Source organism: Salmo salar, chromosome 02 (assembly GCF_965601325.2).
Source record: "Salmo salar chromosome 02, fSalSal1, whole genome shotgun sequence".
Lineage (NCBI taxonomy): Eukaryota > Metazoa > Chordata > Actinopteri > Salmoniformes > Salmonidae > Salmo > Salmo salar.
Genome location: NC_138292.1, coordinates 69,807,282 through 69,821,834, shown reverse-complemented (window position 1 = coordinate 69,821,834; position 14,553 = coordinate 69,807,282). Strand labels below are relative to the sequence as shown.

The following is a 14,553-nucleotide window of genomic DNA, read 5'->3' as shown; positions in this document are numbered from 1 at the left end:
ACTTTCCTTATTGTGTATTAAGTGTGCTCCAGAAAGATGTTCACACATTTTATTGTGAATTGAATGATGTGTTGGTTGTTAGGAAGAGGCATCATGAGGGCAGGAAGCCAGCTCTGCCCATCAGTACTTATAGGTCATGTCAACCACAGACCTCACACTCTTCTGTTCTCTCACGGCCAGTAAGGTCTCCTACCAAACTCCTCTCTCTTCACACTGGAAATACACTTGACAATATCTTATACCTTACCATTCTACTTTTTATTGGTGATGTGTTATGTGGAACGAATGTTTGCATGTAAATGTCATTGTAAAACATACATACGAATGTGGTTTCATGTTTTCTTGTTTTGTTTGACGTTGCTGATTGCATATACATTTTTTTTTTTAAATATGTATTTTTTAAACGTTTAGTTGAATTATGTAGAAGAGACCAGGATATGTTGTTGCCCTGTGTCCCAATACTCAATGTTGTAGTCATGGTCCTGAGAATGAAACATGTTTTAAACAATCAACAGAGATTCACGTGTCTTACAGTGCTACACCTCTGTTATAATAAGTGCTTTTTCCTGCTTAATTGAAGTATCAGATGTAGTTTTTCACCAGTTATAAAGTGTGTTTGTTGTCTCTCTTTATGTTTAATGTTGCAGGGAGGGAGATGCAACAATAGCCTTGAGAATAGCTAGACTCAAATATAACTCGGTTCCAAGTTGCTGTCAGGTAAAAGTAGACGATAGCAGACAGCAGGATTCTTAGTGAAAGGTGTGTTGTTGAACGTTTTCTTGGTTTTACTCAATCTGTATAGATTAGGTAGAATCTTTTCCAGGAACTTTCTGAAGTAAGATTAGCCTGGGGCAGCAGGTAGTCTAGTGGATAGAGCGTTGGGACAGCAACTGAAAGGTTGCTAAATCGAATCCCCGAGCTGACAAGGTAAACATCTGTAGTAGTGCCCTCTAACAATGCAGTTAACCCACTGTTCCTAGGCCGTCATTGTAAATAAAAATGTCTTCTTATCTGACTTGCCTGGTTAAATAATGATGTGAGACGTTATGCTGTCATAACGTAATTGCGCTTGAATATCTAAATACATGTTTGATTGCTCTGGTCTAGGGGTGCATCAGTTGCAGCCTTGAGACTGGAATTCTCCCCTGCGAACTCCCTAATCCTTATCTGAACTCTGTGACAACAAAGTAACTGTACTGTAGCCTACACATTTCTTGTCTTAGTAAGAAACACTGAAGAAAACAATAGCTTCCATGATGGATCCGGTAAGTCTGGTTTCCTTTTAACAGTAAAGGCCTGCTGTGTTGTATAAATGTCTAGGTGTAGTTTCATCATCTTTGATCCTCCACATTCCTGTGTTCGGTTTAAACTGCTGGACAAAAATAAACATGATTGTAAAACTTGTTAGGATATTTTTTCCGTCAGCAGAGTAGTCTACAACTATATCATGTTTGGAAATCTGTCATATTACCTAATTTATCTCTACTTCCTCCCAAACTGTGCACTTGTTCACCTCCACTGATTTGACCAGATACTCACTCTGACAGTGAAAATACATATTCTTCTTTGGGGTTTATCGGTGGTTGGCGTCCAACTTTATGGTACATTACACCACCTAATGTACTAGAGTGTGGGCCAGCAACAGGGATCGAGGACCTAAATCCTATCTGCCAGCCTCGTTTCTCTTAAAAAGTAGAAATATTTGCTCACACACGCAGGAGAGAATCCTTACTCCTGTCTTTGTGGTGTCAGAGAAATTCTATAGAAAGAGAGACTTCAAACAACATATTTATTATAAGATTTGCAAAAATGAAGCAATCAACCATCACTAAGAATAGTCAGTGTTGAAAGCTCAATGAACAGAGCTGTCTTTCGCCTTTTATTGAAAGTACATCCTTTTATATTTGACAGTTAGCCGATGTGCAGAAACAGCCACTGGAAACAGAGTTGTAAGAGGTAATTTAGCTTGTCTGTGTAGATCAAGATGGCTGATATCGGCACCACTCTGTTCCTCCCTGCACTTCCCACATAGCTACATTTCTGCCGATTGTAAACACAGGAGCTCACATATTGCGGTAGCACCCAAGCAGCTCATAAATCTGTACGCTCAGATTTATGAGCTGAGCGTACAAAACAAGCCTGTATCAGCAAAGAATATTAGCATATAACAATAGACAATTCTCTCAGTAAAATAGTAACATATACCATAGACAATTATCTAAGTAAAAACAGTATAGTATGTCTAATTTAACAGTATAGTAGAATAATATAATATTAAAATGTCCACCACAATGGAAAGAGATTTGCTCATTCAGGGTCACTGATAAAACAGCAGAAAGCACAAATGTGTCATCTTTTATCTCCCTCCTCTCCGGCACCGGTTCCAGATCCCTAAATAAAGTTTCAATAGACTACTCTTTACAGGATGTTTTCTATCAACCATTCTCAAACAGTTTATTAAGTCTAATTACCATGGTAACCTATGTATCATAATATGCAGCTCTGGATCCATATGTATCAAGTGTGTTGGAGTAGTAGTGCTGATCTAGGATCAGGTCCCCTATCCATGTATTCTCATTTTGATCTAAATGGCTTAATGTCATCATGGAAAATGTCATAGTGAACCTGTTTGTGTGTAGAGGGGGATGTTGAGGTGGGTGGGGGTGTTCAGAGCTGTATCTTATTTCAGTAACTCCTATTATCCATGAAATAACTGTATAATGTAGAATAAGGTTTCAACAATACTAGGTGTGTATTCATGAATTCAGTCGATCAGTATATTAAATCCATTATCTGCTCAACCACATCTGCTTCTCACTTCATTTATATGAGACAACTTATAAATGCAGAAGGTCTTTAACTTCATTATGACTCATTCTTATCACTTTACAAGATCCCTATAACGCCTGAAGAGTTTACAATTGTTTTAGTCTCCATTCCCTCAGGTGTTGCTTTATTATTCAGGAACATGTTAAGACCCTCAGAACCTACCTTCGATTACCGCTGTTCACTCAACAGTAGTAAAGATTTGTTTTTGTTTTGGTCCGTTCAACAACAGAGCGGTACTTGCCTTGTATCAACAAGATTTTGTATCTATCTATATACCTTATGTCATGCCTTATTGGAGAAGTAGAAGTACAAAAAAATAGATACATTCAAGTTGTATCTTTTGTAATGACCACCTAGAAACAGTGTTGCATCTTTTTTTTATGGTATTCATGTAAAGAATCTGTGGCAAGACATCAGTAGATTTATAATGGAACAAAATCATGAAGATTTGACACAATTATGGAGAGATGTACTGCATGAATTCTTTACCTACGATATAAATATTTTGGATGGATATTTTTATTTGTTGTTCACCCGCCGTACAGTAGGTGGCGGCAATACGCCAATAGGTGTAGTCTGCCATAAAATCTTAAAGGAGAACAAGACAACAGAAAGTTGTTGACGAGGACAGCTAGCGACGAACAGTTCATATCATACAAAGAAACAGCTTCCACAATGGGTCGGGTAAGTCTGGTTTTAACATTATATGCCCGCTGTGTTTTATAAAATGTCTAGGCCTAGTTTTCATCATCTTTGAACCTTCACATTCCTGTTTAGTTCTGTTTGGGGCGGCAGGTAGCCTAGTGGTTACAGCGTTGGCCCAGTAACCGATCCCCGAGCTGACAAGGTAAACATCTGTCCCTGAACAAGGTTGTTAATCCATTGTTCATAGGCCGTCATTCTAAATAATATAATTTTTTTGTATATCGGATTTGCGGTTACATTTTTTTTAAGTAGCCTACAACTATATCATTTGTATTGTAATGACCCTGTGTTTATAAGCGCGGATATCGACTCTACCGCTCGAGCATGCTTTTGCGGCTTTCTATAGCGCTGGACTTCGGGCTAGAAGGTCGAGGGTTCGAGACCTGCTCCCTACTTGTTCCAGCAACATTTAAGGCAGTCCATTCAATCATGTTTAGGAATCTGTGACTATGACCTAATTCTCTCCTTCCTCATGAAGTGTGCACATGTTCACATTCATTCACTGATTTCTTACGTATTAGCCATTACTTGACCAGATATTTAAGTGGCCGTTCTAACAAAGAAAATAAATGGCTGCAGTCCAAACACGTTGTTTTTCCCTTTATTTGGACGGTTGAAGTGTTGTAGAGGAGTGGGCGTAGCAGCACTACACTCTTAGAAAAAAAGGGTGCTATCTAGAACCTTAAAGGGTTCTTCGGCTGTCCCCATAGGAGAACCCTTTTGAGTTTCAGGTAGAACCTCTTTGGATGTATCCCCGTCGAAACCGGATGCACTTTGATTGCCAATTCCCTAACGTTGGCCCTCGATTTAGCTTGAAGGAGCGAGTGAACAACTTTGGTCACTTGCGGGGTTGATATGACCCACAATTCATTGCAAAATGTAGTCACATTGTCAAAATCTGGTGGCCGCTAAGTGTCACATTTAATCAACACCCTGCATTTTCGGTATCTCAGTAAAAATATGAAGCTAGTTTGCAATTATAAAAATATATATTAGTGTTGGTAAATTGGCTTAGTTTTGTAGTGAGGAGTGCAATTCTGAAATGTATTGGAATAAATGACCAAACTATAAAACTAGCTAGCCAGCTATGGGTAACTGTAGCTAGCTACCTGGTAGGAGCGCTAGTGTTGGGGATTTTCCAGTACCTATACTGTTTTCTTAGAAGTAGTCAGCAGAATCGATATGGAGTTTACCATTAGTATATGTGTAAGCAGAACCAATGTGTATGTGCAAGCTGAGTCAATACAGGCTTAACCATTCTGGGTCATGCCTGGTCTTCTGACGGCTTTTGGACATGCACATTAGTTAATCATTTATAGGCACCATTAGCCTGGTCTTGTGAAGGCCATTGGACATGCACATTAGTTAATCATTTACAGGAACCACTAGACATGTACCTGTATTAGGAAGGTACAGTTGATGTCGGAAGTTTACATACACCTTAGCCAAATACATTTAAACTCAGTTTTTCACAATTCCTGACATTTAATCCTAGTAAAAATTCCCTGTCTTAGGTCAGTTAGGATCACCACTTTATTTTAAGAATGTGAAATGTCAGAATAATAGTAGAGTGATTTATTTCAGCTTTTATTTCCTTCATCACATTCCCAGTGGGTCAGAAGTTTACATACACTCAATTAGTATTTGGAATCATTGCCTTTAAATTGTTTAACTTGGGTCAAATGTTTCGGGTAGCCTTCCACAAGCTTCCCACAATAAGTTGGGTGAATTTTGGCCCATTCCTCCTGACAGAGCTGGTGTAACTGAGTCAGGTTTGTAGGCCTCTGCTTCATTATATCCACATAATTTTCCATCCTCATGATGCCATCTATTTTGTGACATGCACCAGTCCCTCCTGCAGCAAAGCACCCCCACAACATGATGCTGCCACCCCCGTGCTTGACGGTTGGAATGGGGTTCTTCAGCTTGCAAGCCTTTCCCTTTTTCCTCCAAACATAACGATGGTCATTTTGGCCAAACAGTTCTATTTTTGTTTCATCAGACCAGAGGACATTTCTCCAAAAAGTACGATCTTTGTCCCCATGTGCAGTTGCAAACCGTAGTCTGGCTTTTTTATGGCGGTTTTGGAGCAGTGGCTTCTTCCTTGCTGAGCGGCCTTTCAGGTTATGTCGATATAGGACTCGGTTTACTGTGGATATAGATACTTTTGTACCTGTTTCCTCCAGCATCTTCACAAGGTCCTTTGCTGTTGTTCTGGGATTGATTTGCACTTTTCGCAACAAAGGACGTAAATCTCTTGGAGACAGAACGCGTCTCCTTCCTGAGCTATATGATGGCTGCGTGGTCCCATGGTGTTTATACTTGCATACAATTGTTTGTTCAGGTGAACGTGGTACCTTCAGGCGTTTGGAAATTGCTCCCAAAGATGAACCAGACTTGTGGAGGTTTAAATTTTTTTTCTGAGGTCTTGACTGATTTATTTTGATTTTCCCATGATGTCAAGCAAAGAGGCACTGGGTTTGAAGGTAGGCCTTGAAATACATCCACAGGCTAATTGACATCATTTGAGGTGTACCTATCAGAAGCTTCTAAAGCCATGACATCATTTTCTGGAGTTTTCCAAGCTGTTTAAAGGCACAGTCAACTTGGTGTATGTAAACTTCTGACCCACTGAAATTGTGATACAGTGAAATAATCTGTCTGTAAACAATTGTTGGAAAAATTACTTGTGTCATGCACAAAGTAGATGTCCTAACTGACTTGCCAAAACAAGAGTTTGTTAACAAGAAATTTGTAGAGTGGTTTAAAAACTAGTTTTAATGACTCCAACCTAAATGTATGTAAACTTCTGACTTCAACTGTGTGTGTATATATGTATATATATATATATATTTTTTTTGTTGTTGTAATGTACTATGGTGATGCCACCAATATAATCTAAGATGGGTTTAAGTAAGTCAGAAGTGAGACAAAAAGATAATGGTGGCGAAATGTCAAAGGGTATTTTGCATAAAGAGGAGTGACTAAGTAAGGGTGACACTGTATAAAAGGAGTGTGCTGAGACTGGCGAAGTCAGATGATCCTTGGACCAGCTTGGCTTTGTAATAGTCTATTTTAATTTAATGTTCCGGTATCTGAGAAATATTATTGGACCAATATTTCCACGACGCTAGCTAGATACGTTAGCTTACTAGGTACGTTGATAGCTTTAGGTTGGTTGTTTTTAAGTTAAACTTCAAGATTTCCACCAAGGACGTTGCCTCCGATCTTCACTCTCCCTCGCTTGGGCAAGGGACATTTTAAGGTACACTCGGATGTAAAACGCAATTCAAGGGCTGAGGGTTTAGGGCCGAGGGTTGTTGAGTTTGTAACGCAGCTGGAAGGCAATCGGGATGAGGCAAGATCAGGTGGGACCATTATAGCCAATGAGAGGGCAGATATGCGTGTTTTCACTAGTTGCCACAATGTCGAACATCTATATCATATTTTTATTCATTTAGGGTTAGGCATAAAGTTAGTGTTTTCAAGGTTAGGGTTAAAATCACATTTAAAAAGATCAGTTGTAGAAATGGATGTGGTTTATGGCTTTGTTTGTGGTAACTAGTGACGACCAGGTACTACTCCCATACAAAGTGTTTTATTCCTCAAAGTTGCCGGGATGTCACGTGTCCTACTTTTACCAATACACTCCTAACAACCAACTCGTTACGAAAATGTATATAAGATCAAATAAGCCAGAAGCAAGATTTTGGGCCCAGTTATCTCTCTTGCTTCTCCTCTTCCGCGTTGTTTGATAGGAAATGACTGGTATAAGAAATATGGTGGAAACTAGCCCATGCCCACCAATCCAATGCTCTTAGATTTGTGGGTTGTAGTGAACGGTTGAACATTTCAGGTAAAAGGAGATATTCGAGGGATGCACCCAAATCAGAGGTTCAGACTGAATTAATACAATATTTGGTTTAATGATCAACTGTAAACTTCTTGTGGCCAACAGGACAAAGCTAGTCCGTCCCCCTCCACACTCCAGGAGTCCCCAGGTCCACCGCCTCTCCGTACTTTACTGCTGGTTCTGGTCGACTGTAGGAAAACACCAGGGCAGAGTGGAACTGAGAGACGAGAAGAGGAACATGGAGATATGATTTCATTACGTAAGAACCATGGTGTGTGGATTAGTCTGCTTCTGTAACAATTAATTGGTAAATTATATATTGATGAAAATATTTGGTAGTTCCACCCAATTTTGAGAAGTGTAACTTGGTCCCCCCCAAAAAACGTTGGATTTCACCTAATTGTAACTTTCTTTCATGAAGAGCACATGTTCGATTTCATAAAAACATGTTTTCCATCTCAAGAGGTTATATGAAAATACATACTGTGGTAAGTGCCAATGTGCTAAATAAAGTAACAGGGGACTACTGAAAACAACAAAACCACTAGTTTACATTGGTAAAATAGTCCTTTAAATCAGCCACAAATTTGCTTATGACAGGGATGGAAGCTAGTTTTGTTCCACGGGGAGTGAAAAAATGTAATGCTAGCTTCACAAAAACATTATTCTACCATACCAATTTCTGGATAAAATGGTTCACTTGCTCAGTTTTCTATAAAAAACACCATAGAATCGATAAGACTAGAACCAGAAAATCTGATTTGACGTTCAATGTTTCTTTTGCCCCAAAAAATGTAGAGAACCGTTTCACCATATTAAAACATGGGTTGATCTTAAAATGAAGGACAGATGTAAATGAATCACTAATTACATGAAATAAATAATGTTCAGAAATGACTGTCAAAGTAACCAAATAACTAGGGCTTTACATGCACACTCATAATTTGACATTAAACTACTTATGGCAGTAGGCTGAGTATGGCATTAGTCATGTAAACACCTTACTCTGCTTATCTTAATTGGTGTAAGTTCATAACCGAAGTAAGGATACAGCTTTAAAACACCTGGTTTTCTGAGCAATCTTTAGAATGATTAGGACATGTGAACACTTTAATCAGAGTTATAGAGGTGTATTTAATCTGTGCATGTGCTAACACAAGCAGCGCCAGCTAAATTCTTTTGCCCGAGTCCTGGGAGTTCAGGAAAAACTGAAAGTATGCAGCTTAGAAATAGTTTTCACATACAAACTTTATACTGCGTCAAAATAATAACATAGTCGCTGTGGTAGAACGTTTATTTTGATTGATAAATGCTGAAAATTGCCAAAGTCCCGTCAGGTAGCCTGATTTCAGATGTGTCCATGTAAACAGGTTTATTAGGGAAATTGTTATTTCATAGCATGTCAACATTTAAATCAATCTCTTATATTAATTGACTTCACAATAATCATATTATTCTGCGCTTGTAACTTTACTCAAAGATGGTAAAACTTGGAGAAATGATTTTATTAGTTGGGTTAAAATCTTTCTAGAAGTTCTACAGGGTTGACGGAGGGACTTGTCAAAATTCAGAAATTTGTCACTTTAGCAAGTCTTTATTCATATTATTTAATAACAGATTTAAAATGTAATACTGGTGCACAATTTCTCCTGGAAAAATATGAAAGGGACGCAAAAGGGTCCTTCCATGAAATGAAGGCCATCTGTTTATGGACCCATATTCGCAAAACCTAAGTATTCAATGTCTTTGTTTCACAGGGGACATCAATAATCGTTGCTCTCTTAGTGGGAGGGGCTTATCATCTGGACAGCCTCAACAACATCATGATGCTGACAAGAAAGAGAAGAGTCTCTCCAGATCAGAACACTTCAAGAAACACCAGCATAGAGGTATAGGGAAGAAACCTCACCACTGCTGCTCTGACTGTGGGAAGAGTTTGGCTGAACAAGACTTGACAATTCATGAGAAAATTCACACTCTAGAGCATGCATCTAAAACCTTGAAATCTCATCTGAGAACTCATTCAGGGGAGGGACCTTATACCTGCTTTGATTGTGGAAAATACTTAAATCAGTCAGGAGCCCAGACTAAACACACAGGAGAGAAGCCTTATAGCTGTGATCAGTGTGGGAAGAGCTTCAATCACTCAGGAGCCCTGACTAGACACCAACGCATACACACAGGAGAGAAGCCTTATAGCTGTGATGAGTGTGGGAAGAGCTTCAATCACTCAGGAGCCCTGACTACACACCAACGCATACACACAGGAGAGAAGCCTTATAGCTGTGATCAGTGTGGGAAGAGCTTCAGTCAATCAGGACACCTGACTATACACCAACGCATACACACAGGAGAGAAGTCTTATGGCTGTGATCAGTGTGGGAAGAGCTTCAGTCAATCAGGACACCTGGCTATACACCAGCGCATACACACAGGAGAGAAGCCTTATAGCTGTGTTCAGTGTGGGAAGAGCTTCAATAATTCAGGAGACCTGACTACACACCAACGCATACACACAGGAGAGAAGCCGTATAGCTGTGATCAGTGTGGGAAGATTTTCAATCACTCAGGATCCCTGACTAGACACCAACGCATACACACAGGAGAGAAGCCTTATAGCTGTGATCAGTGTGGGAAGAGCTTCAATAAGTCAGGACACCTGACTACACACCAGCGCATACACACAGGAGAGAAGCCTTATAGCTGTGATCAGTGTGGGAAGAGCTTCAATCAATCAGGATCCCTGATTACACACCAACGCATACACACAGGAGAGAAGCCTTATAGCTGTGATGAGTGTGGGAAGAGCTTCAATCAATCAGGATCCCTGATTACACACCAACGCATACACACAGGAGAGAAGCCTTATAGCTGTGATCAGTGTGGGAAGAGCTTCAATAAGTTAGGACACCTGACTACACACCAGCGCATACACACAGGAGAGAAGCCTTATAGCTGTGATCAGTGTGGGAAGAGCTTTGCTCAATTTGGAATCCTGGCTACACACCAACGCATACACACAGGAGAGAAGCCTTATAGCTGTGATCAGTGTGAGAAGAGCTTCAATCATTCAGGAGCCCTGACTACACACCAACGCATACACACAGGAGAGAAGCCTTATAGCTGTGATCAGTGTGGGAAGAGCTTCAGTCGATCAGGAGACCTGACTACACACCAGCGCTTACACACAGGAGAGAAACCTTATAGCTGTGGTCAGTGTGGGAAGAGCTTCAGTCAATCAGGAAACCTGACTAAACACCAGCGAATACACACAGGAGAGAAATCTTACTCCTGTCTATGTGGAAAGAGCTTTGCTGGTTCAGGGTCACTGAAAAAACACCAGAAAGCACAAACGTTTTCTTTCATTTCCCTCCTCTCTGGCACTGGTTCCAGATCCCTAAGTAAGTTTAAATAGAAAACATGTTAAGAGTCATGTCTCCCATTCTCTAACAGTTTACTAAGTCTGATTGCCATGGTAACCTGTGTAGCATAATATGCAGCTCTGCATCCATATGTATCAAGTGTCTTGGAGTAGGAGTGCTGTGTGTGGGATGGGGTGGGGGTGTTCAGCGCTGTATCTTTTATTTTCTTAACTCATATTATCCATTAAATAATGTATAATAAAATGTTTCACCACTAGTAGGTGTATATTCATGTGTGGGGGAAATGTTGTCTGAAGGGAGAGCCTTGAATTGTACTGCTTGTCTCATACAATCATTGGTTCCTGTAGGTGCTGGGTAGAGATGTGAGGGGGAGATGGTCATGACCCCCTCAGACATTTTGGCAGAACGTCCAGAATATGTTCTATAAGTTACATGCAGGAACCAAACGTTAATGATGAATAATGTAAATCATGCAAATATAACTTGTCTGTGTAAGCAGTATATAAGAGAACTAACGGGACTGCCCCGAAAGAGCTCCCGACCGAAGTGTACTATGGTGCATTAAGTTTGTTGCAACCTCTCCAGCTTGCTGATAATAAAGAATGATGCATTTAAGTTTGACAGTCCTTGGTAGTAATTTCCACGAGACATGTATTGAAAAATACATTAAATCCTTTATCTCATGTTGCACTGCATGAGGCAAATGGTGGTCACACCAGATACTGACTACCGTTTTTTTAAGGGATCTGTGACCAACAGATGCATAACAGTTGCATAACAGCTGTTTCCTCCATCTTCAGAAGGTCCTTTTCTGTTGTTCTGGGATTGATTTGCACTTCTCGCACCAAATACGTTCATCTCTAGGAGACAGAACGCGTCTCCTTCCTGAGCGGTATGACGGTTGCATGGTCCCATGGTGTTTATACTTGCGTACTAGTGTTTGTACAGGTGAACGTGGTACCTTCAGATGTTTGGAAATTGCTCCCAAGGATGAACCAGACTTGTGGAGGTCTACAATGTTTTTCTGAGTTCTTGGCTGATTTCTTTAGATTTTCCCATGATGTCAAGCAAAGAGGCACTGAGTTTGAAGGTAGGCCTTGAAATACATCCACAGGTACACCTCCAATTGACACAAATTATGTCAATTAGCCTATCAGAAGCTTCTAAAGCCATGACATCATTTTCTGGAATTTTCCAAGCTGTGTAAAGGCACAGTCAACTCAGTGTATGTAAACTTCTGACTCACTGGAATTTAATTATAAGTGAAATAATCTGTCTGTAAACAATTGTTGAAAAAATTAATTGCGTCATGCACAAAGTAGATGTCTTAACCAACTTGCCAAAACTATAGTTTGTTAACAAGAAATTTGTGGAGTGGTTGAAAAATGAGTTTTAATGACTCCAACCTAAGTGTATGTAAACTTCTGACTTCAACTGTACATGTATTTAGATGTTTTTATATTTTTTTAGTCGCAAGAAAGGAGATACATGGACAGCATATCTAAACCTGAGTCGAGTAATGGTAAGGAGGGTTCACCTAGGGAGCTCCTACATTGGCGGCACGTAGCCTAATGGTTAGAGCATTGGGCCAGTAACTGGATTGAATCCCCGAGCTGGCAACATAAAAATCTGTCGTTCTGCCACGGAGCAAAGAAGTTAACCCACTATACCCTGAGCGCTAAAGACGTGGATGTTGATTACGGCAGCCCCCTGCACCTCTCTGATTCAGAGGGGTTGGGTTAAGTGTGGAAGACACATTTCAGTTGAAGGCATTCAGTTGTACAACTGACTAGGTATTTCCCAACACCTCTGAATCAGAGAGGTGCGGGGGGCTGCCTTAATCAACATATTCGGCACCCGGGGAACAGTGGGTTAACTGCTTTGCTCCAGGGCAGAACAAAATATTTTTACCTTGTCAGCTCGGGGATTCAATCCATCAATCTTTTGTTTACTGGCCCAATACTCTAACCACTAGGCTACCAAACTCATCATTTCAAATGCATCTATAACATCTGATACAAGTATTCTATATGTATTAGGTACTACTACGGTGGTAGCAGGTGACCCCTCCTTTAATAATCAGATTTCATAAATGTACAGGGTCCATTTTGACCCAAGACAACAATCCAGACTAAGAATTTACCAAAGGTCAGATCATAATGAATACTAGTATTATATGGACAGAGTCAATATGATCCCAGATCAGCACTCCTACTGGTGAATTCTCTCTCTCCGATAATCCTTTCTATAATTTCAGATTGACCCCCTGATCTATGATTCGTAGATGTGGGTAAGTGGACTTGCAGATCTGGGACTAGCCTAGCAACAGCATCTCTTCTCAATTATTGGCAAGGATTTATTTGACATCCAATCATCATGAGAGATGCTTTATTCTGCATTGAACACTTCTATTGTGGTCTCCCCTCAATATATTACAGGAGAGGTGAGCACCTATCAGTTCCTGCTGCTGTCCTTCACCCCTCAGTGCAGACTTCTGACCATCGCTTAGGCCAGGAAGAAGTCAGCCAAGTTCATCGCCATGCAACGCACTACTGATTGAGGTAGACTGTAGTTTGAATAGCAACTGACTGACTGACAGGCAGGCAGACACACACACACTCACATTTGACCTTTCTAAATGTAACGTAATAATCGTCAGAAGACGTACAATAGAGAATGATTATATTCCTTCAGGGGACAGCTGTAAGGGAGCTGTTGCATGTTTGAAAATGTAGAGAAGTTAATTCTTGAAAACATTATTTTCTATATTAGTTTAGGGTTTATCAAATCCTGACCTGAAGTGTGCCTTTCAACTAATCTATTTTGTTTTCCAACCCTCAGGAGACCATGAGAAGGGAGTAGGCCACCTGACCAACACCATTGCTGTGTGTGGTTAAAACCTCTCTAGGCTAGGCGTGCCGCTAGCGACCCACCTCGACAACATCCGGTGAAATTGCAGAGCGCCAAATTCAAATGACAGAAATAGTCATAACAAACATTCATAAAAATACAAGTGTTATATATCGACATAAAGATTAACTTCTTCTTAATCCAGCCGCTTTGTCAGATTTCAAAAAGGCTTTACGGCGAAAGCATACCATGCGATTATCTGAAGACAGCGCCCCGCTTACAAAAGCATACAAACATTTTCCAACCAAGTAGAGGAGTCACGAAAGTCAGAAATAGCGATAAATGAATCACTTACCTTTGAAGATCTTCATCTGGTTGCAATCACAAGGGTCCCAGCAACATAATAAATGGTCATTTTGTTCGATAAAGTCCCTTTTTATATACCAAAAACTCTGTTTTGTTGGCGCGTTTTATTCAGTAATCAACTGGCTCAAAGGTGGTCAAAACATGCAGACGAATAGATCATAATAGTACCGGTAAAGTTCGTCGAAACATGTCAAATGATGTTTATAATTAATCCACAGGTTGTCAATTGTCTAAATAATCGATAATATTTCAACTGGACAATAGCGTATTCAATAGAAAGGAAAAACAACGAAGGGCGCACACACAGTCACGTGCACAAACCAGTACTGCATGATTCCCCAGTCCCCTGACAGAAAGGTCTCATTCTTCTTCATTTTTCAGAAAACAAGCCTGAAACAATGTCTAAAGATTGTTGACATCTAGTGGAAGCCATAGGAACTGCAATTTGGGCCCTAACCCATTAGATAATCAATAGGCTTTCAATGAAAAACCACTCACATCAAAAAATCCCACTTCCTGGATGGATTTTTCTCAGGTTTTCACCTGCCATATCAATTCTGTTATACT

General features: G+C 40.1%; 1 protein-coding gene across 5 annotated transcripts; it reads left to right on the top strand.

The window, feature by feature from the left end:
* The first annotated feature begins 1,141 nt into the window (after positions 1–1,141).
* LOC106599267 (uncharacterized) lies at positions 1,142–11,385 on the top strand. 5 transcript variants are annotated; one of them, XM_082966391.1, is made up of 4 exons: positions 3,397–3,513; positions 3,607–3,676; positions 7,493–7,658; positions 9,145–11,385. In XM_082966391.1, exons 3-4 carry the CDS (start codon positions 7,634–7,636, stop codon positions 10,800–10,802), a joined length of 1,683 nt encoding a protein of 560 aa, XP_082822517.1. In that variant the 5' UTR covers positions 3,397–3,513; positions 3,607–3,676; positions 7,493–7,633; the 3' UTR covers positions 10,803–11,385. The 5 variants fall into 5 exon arrangements, with proteins under 5 accessions (XP_082822511.1, XP_082822504.1, XP_082822515.1 ...); XM_082966385.1 differs by lacking the exons at positions 3,397–3,513; positions 3,607–3,676 and adding an exon at positions 1,142–1,265 and having other exon boundaries at positions 7,493–7,646; XM_082966378.1 differs by lacking the exons at positions 3,397–3,513; positions 3,607–3,676 and adding an exon at positions 1,143–1,265.
* Positions 11,386–14,553: the final 3,168 nt, after the last annotated feature.

Coding starts and splice junctions, on each gene's coding strand:
- LOC106599267 (XM_082966378.1), top strand. Junction 7,659..9,144: donor TTCATTACGTAAGAACCATG/GTGTGTGGATTA, acceptor TTTGTTTCACAG/GGGACATCAATAATCGTTGC.